Source organism: Anopheles stephensi, chromosome 3 (assembly GCF_013141755.1).
Source record: "Anopheles stephensi strain Indian chromosome 3, UCI_ANSTEP_V1.0, whole genome shotgun sequence".
NCBI classification, from domain to species: Eukaryota; Metazoa; Arthropoda; class Insecta; order Diptera; family Culicidae; genus Anopheles; species Anopheles stephensi.
In genome coordinates, this window is record NC_050203.1 from 44,539,908 (window position 1) to 44,545,907 (window position 6,000).

Consider the following 6,000-nt stretch of genomic DNA (forward strand, 5'->3'; position numbering starts at 1 on the left):
CAGAGTAACTCCCCCCCCCCCCCCCACCCTGCCGACGGAGCCCACCAGCGCGTTCAGGTTCAAGTCTTCGATGCTCTTGTGTGCATGTTTACGTGGCGGATCCGTTTGCATGAACGTGGTTTTCGGACCATTTTTTGTTGTTGCTGTTGCTGTCGGTACAAGCACCGGCGACCATGCAGAACGAAACAACACCAAACGGTTGGAAATAATAAACAAGGAAAAATCTGATAACGAGGAAAAATTGTGTCACAATCATCATCTTGTTATTCAATCAATGTAAGGACATGCGACGGACAATGGCATTGGAAGGGACCAGCAAGAAAGAACGAAAAAAAAGCTGGGATGAGTTTCGGAGAAAAGGCAGGATGGACTGCGTCGTACTTGGGCGTTGTTGGTTACCGTGTTTTAGGTTCCACCCGACAGAGCCTCCCGACCCACGGAAGGGTGTGCAAGGCATGATAAGGGCCCATGTCAACGAATTCATTATGCTGCACAACAGTTTGACAACCTTCAGCGTGAAGTAGCTGAAAACATGGCATTCGGTGAGAGGGGCAGGCTTCGGGCTTTCGAGAGCGATAACCAAGGGCACAAGATTTATGGGAATGATCTCCAGTCTGAAAAGTATCTTTCGGTTGATTTACAGCGAAGAATAAAAAACGACAAACACTGTGTGCGGCGGATAAAAATATACACATTTTAGGCAAAAGGTCAGACAGCGGTCCTAACAATGAGGTTTCCATCAACTCATTGCCCATTTACAACTTTCCTATGCGAATATAACGATTGTTTGCTACCGTCGGCACGCTGCGCTGTAGTTTTCTTAACAGCAGCTAGATGCTCATTATCACACTCCCTCTCTCTCTCTCAGGCAAACACTTCGAACCTTCAATTAAGGAGATCAACAACTACAAGGTGGTGATGAAGCTTACCATTAAGGACATAAACATCGCCGACTTTGGAACTTACAAATGCGTTGTAAAAAACTCACTCGGTGAAACGGACGGCTCTATAAAAGTTTATCGTAAGTGTTATCGGGGCAATCTGCGTCCATCCGTCCATCCGACCAACTCAAAGCGTTTGTTCTGTATGCTTCTCTGCAGACATTCCATCGACAACTGCTATGGCCACCAGTCCTCCGGCGACGACAACGGTTGCAACCACCACCGAGGCAGTGTTCAGGAAGAACTGTCAGTATCCGCCACATCGTGTTACCGTGTCGGACACGTAAACGAGCCTTTTCTCTTTCTAATGTTTTACAGACAAGAACAAAATTTATCGCCCACCGTTGGATGAGTTTTCTGCGTCATCCAACAAAATCATCGAATCGGGGGACAGTTCCGAAGCGTGGAACATCGATGGAACGATCGAGAAAGGTAATTGATACTCGTCCAACACACCGTCGGTTAAATGAATTACATTTGTACGTTCGTATCGGGGTTTCGTTGTTTTTGCTTTGACAGATCGTGATCATCGGTACAGGGATAAGGGAGGATCCAGCTTCAGTGAGGATCAACGGGAAAAGGAAGCGTTCGTTGATACTGAGGGAAATTCGCACGGCCCTCAGCATGCTGTGCCATCTAGGGGAGCTCTGCTGATCTGTGCATTGTACACACTGTTCGCCGGCACGATCAGAAGTTGCAGGTGATTCTAGCGCTAGATCGACCCGCTACGAGCTGCATTCGGAGTACTTAACAATTATGCACAAAAGAAACATTACTGAATTATAGATAAATTATGAGACTTAAGCGACGTAGGAATCTGGCCAAACAAAGCAAAAACCCAGTTAGAAAAACCGATCGATTATGCGCTGCGTGTTGGCAATGATGCCGCTGTAAATGTAAAGTTCGCGCAGCAAGAAAAAAGCGTAACCAAATATAAACCAAAACTGGACGATTCAAAATCGAGCATCCCGCTTTGAGAAACCATGTTAAAAGCTGACAATGTAATAAAGGTTTTTTTATAATAAAACTGACAAAACGAAGATACTCACTGTGACTGTGACTACCGTGTTGCAACTAGCGCTTGCTCAACATCCGACGCACTCCGATTCGCCCGTTTCAACCAATGTGCCAGAAAAGGCTTCGAAGAAATTTGAGCAAACTAAACCATGAGCATCGTTCTGGTCCGGTTTTCGTTTCGCAAAAATCCTTCCTTCGCGAGTTCTGGGGGTGGAAAATTTAATCTCAAAAATGGTTTGTTTACGTGTTTCTTTTCCGGTATCGGACCGTACCTTACCGAACGCAACTACCGTGTCTGCTAAATGACACTTTACCTCGGATCGCTTTCCTTGTTGTACCTTCCCCGACGGTTTGTCCAGATAACAGCTGGACGCACGTTACTGGGACGCGCGCGTTGCCGTTGTTGTTTGTTGATGTTTCCACCATGGTTTCGTTCCTACGGTCTCGCCACAAATTGTGGCCAATTTGTTTCACTTCAGTAATTTAATTATTCATGTTGGCTGGTTCAGTCGCGGACCGACGAGCGGGGACTTAGGCTCAACCGCGGCCGCAACCGACGAAACGAGTCGCCTTGTTGTTTGCTGGCACAAAGATTGTGCTTGTCTCACGGGCTTCGGACGATGGCGGTGGCCCGAAACAGGCGATGCGGCAGCTGGAAGTACTTGACTGTGCTAGTTGATTGAATTAAATAAGAATAGTTTGCTTCGCAACGTGGTGATTGTGACAGGCGCGAATTTTTGTGAATAGCCGTAAGGAGGCAATTCCTCGATTCTACGGCAAACAATAGGTGAAGATGGAAATATAATCTCACCACTTGATGTATGAACTACTAGCACGAACTGCGATCTGATGGTGGAGTGTGACTACTCAATTCGCCCGTGTTATGGATATAGTTTGGTAAACTTTTTCGCCAGCTGTCTAATTGAATTGTGGCGCATTGTGGCTCACAGCCGACATAAACCTTCATCACGACAGAAGAACTTGAGTAAAATCAGCCATCTCCGGCTTCTTTTCCGAATTCTACAATTGTCTATCACAGCCCAAGAGTGCTTCCTTTATAAGGTAAGGTAAATCATTATCCATGCATTATCCATAGATGCCGGTTTTCACACGGTATGATCGAAGATCTAAATCCTTCCAGATTGCCTCCCATTATGCTGGACTAACTATTCAGTTACGGGAATAATTGAGTCACAGAAAGTCAGAAATGGCCCGCCGATTGCTTTCGAGGTTGCTGTGCAACTCTCAATTAAATATATGTACATATCTTCTTCTTCTTGGCCAGCTGACCTCTTAGATCATGCATTCCATTTTTGGCTTACTAAACATATTATTAACACCTTCTTGGATTGTACATCCTCACAACGGGGGGACGCTCCGGATGGAATTCGAACCCGATATAAATAATATGTACTATCATTTCATGAGAACACATACGTATAATAATTTAAGTACCATAAATTCACTTTAAATTTAACTAACATTCAGTAGGAATGTCACTACTTCTTCTTACTTCAAAATGCAACCAGCGTCAAATAACTATTGGCCAATACAAATCGTTTCGTGATTGCTAAGAATGAACCGCTAATGGAGTTTCCTCATCATTCGATAACTGGCGAAAACTTTTCGCGCGTGCAGTGCTGGTTCTTCGAATACTTCATCCAACATCGTTTAATTTGTGTTGCTCACGAAACGCCTTGCCTAAGAATTGACCTCGGTCGCTTCTTAAAATTAGCCTGAGTTCCACAACTTACTACTGCAGACCAGCGTGTGTGTGTGTGAGTATCAATTTCATTTTGCGCCGTTTAATGTGCCCCATGCATGTTTCAATTTTCGGTAACGAATAGCCGGTCTACTGATTAGAAGCTCATCGTGGTGCAAACGCTTAATAACAATAAATTTACACCCCACTGTTGATTGCTTCGTTATTGCTAGGTGTGCTAAATCAAAAGTGTTTATTCCTTTTCCATCGTGTCCATTTCGCCTCCCTCTCGCACCAACCGATTGGCATCGTTTAGCACCTAAATGGACGAGCTCCATTTACGTACCAGCCAGCGAGGCGCGCACCCAGCGGCCAATGAGCCACGGGACTACGGGTAAATTGTAGTGAAAACGCACCAGAAAGACCATAATTTTAATTAACAAGCATTTTGTCGCGCTGCTCAAGAGCGCATAAAAAATATGGATGCTAGTTTGCGCTCCCATCTCCCAACAGAGGCGCATTCCTGATTTACAGAAACGAATGGCAAGGACGACGAAAGAATCAGGTGTGCACGAGGGCCAACGACGACGACGCACGCGGTCGCCTGTTATCTTGTTTACATTCCACTTTTGCTCTGCTCGGCCTCGGAAGATGGCGCTGGCTAACGTGCGAAACGACTGGGAATGTCTGGGTAATGAAAATCCTGACATTTTTCAACACCTACAACAATATCACTTCCGCTCCGTTAACCCACCGCCTCGTTTGGGGCGCTCGCACGTACCGCCCTCCCGTACCCTACTAGTCCAAGCCAAGCCACGAGATCAAGAAAAAGTAATTACCATAATAAAAAAGAAAATTATTACCTTTCGCGAATGCACGAGCGTTTGCCGGCCCGACGTGGTAATTGAAGCCATTGCTGCTATCACCATAAATTCTAGTGGGTGCCATACTTTGCCCTCCCGCTCGCAGAAGGAATGAAAAAAAATTACCCCAAAAGCTTGGCCATGGACATGGCGTTCTAGGTGCGTTTTTTGGGGGTGTGAGAGAAAGAAAAACATCTAGAAAGAAAGTGTGGCAGCATTCGGTAAGGCGATAACCGGGAGTTTAAGAATTTAATGACGTAACCATTACCGGAGGGCTTTACCGTTCGAGGGACCATCGTTCAATTCGTAAGCTCATTCGAAGATATTCGATATTTATGCGTCGGTTTGCTCCGCAACATGGCAGAGACGCTAACTGGTTTTTGATATTTTCATTTGAATGATCAATTTTTCATGTTTTGTCTATCCTGTTGAGCTATTGTAGTACCATATTTAAAGGCAAATTTGCAAAACTTCAATCATTTTGGGAAACCGGGGCGCACAAATTTATCGGCAAACGCTGAACTTTAAGAGATTTTTTGGAACGAGGTTTCAAAAATTATAAAAAGAATAAACTTTTCTTTTTCTCGGCCTGCTCAGGTTTGAGCGTGTCGTCTAGCCATGGCCAGGTCAATTGAAGCATCCTTGTCCAAGAAAACCGGACCTTCATTCCTTCAGCTGCAACCGATCTTCGACAGAATCGACTCCACCAAAACCAACCAACCTCTACGTCGCGTGCTGCACGGGTCGCTGACGATCACCTACCTGGGCAGGGATGAATCCGAGATTTTCATCTCATACCCCAGCAATCGTATTCCTCCAGTTTTGACCACCGTAAGGATATCTGCACCACCAAACATCACTGCTAGCTAGTGGTTCATTGTCCTTCTCCGTCGTGCATTTTGTGTGTTGTTGGAGTCTTCTATTGATGCTTATCTTGTTATCCGAAGCAAAGATCGTATCACTGAAGAAAACTTCTCTCACACCTCGAGATCGTCGATGTCCACGGATGCACAGACTGCCTCTGTCACGTTCAGAGACTCAGGCTAGAAGATACTTTGCCTTCGTATCATCCATACTTCACAGTCATACTAGTTCCCGAAGAAATTTATACCTTTGAATGGTGTTCCACAGTTCTGTCCGATCTATGGCTGACTACCTTGAAATCAATAATCTGGTGTTCCTGGCATTATTGTAAAATCTACGGTACAGTAAATATTTGGTCAGTGTCAGGTCTATTTTCCTTCAAGAAATCCTTTTTGATAGCTTGCGACAAAATCTGTAGCAAGGGGCAAAGTACGCTGAGCAGTATACGGGACAGGATCTTATAAACAGCGTTCAGGACTGTGATGGCTCGGAAGTTAGCACAGTCTAACCCATTTTGTATACCGAATTGATGACACCCAGTATCTATTCGTCCGGAGCAATTATCCTTCTAGTTTTAAAACTAAATCTGATTTGTTTTAGTTTTCTGTTGGCA

At 44.9% G+C, this 6,000-nt stretch overlaps 1 protein-coding gene across 7 annotated transcripts in view; it reads left to right on the forward strand.

Annotated features, from left to right (window-relative positions):
- The window catches only part of LOC118511033 (lachesin-like), a 101,423-nt gene extending 99,422 nt beyond the window's left edge, over positions 1 to 2,001 (forward strand). For all 7 annotated transcript variants that reach the window (XM_036053620.1, XM_036053615.1, XM_036053614.1 and 4 more), the window contains 4 exons: positions 869 to 1,021; positions 1,101 to 1,187; positions 1,260 to 1,373; positions 1,461 to 2,001. In XM_036053620.1, coding sequence (XP_035909513.1) covers positions 869 to 1,021; positions 1,101 to 1,187; positions 1,260 to 1,373; positions 1,461 to 1,645 — 539 coding nt within the window. In that variant the 3' untranslated portion in view covers positions 1,646 to 2,001. The remainder of the gene's footprint in view (positions 1 to 868; positions 1,022 to 1,100; positions 1,188 to 1,259; positions 1,374 to 1,460) is intronic.
- Positions 2,002 to 6,000: the final 3,999 nt, after the last annotated feature.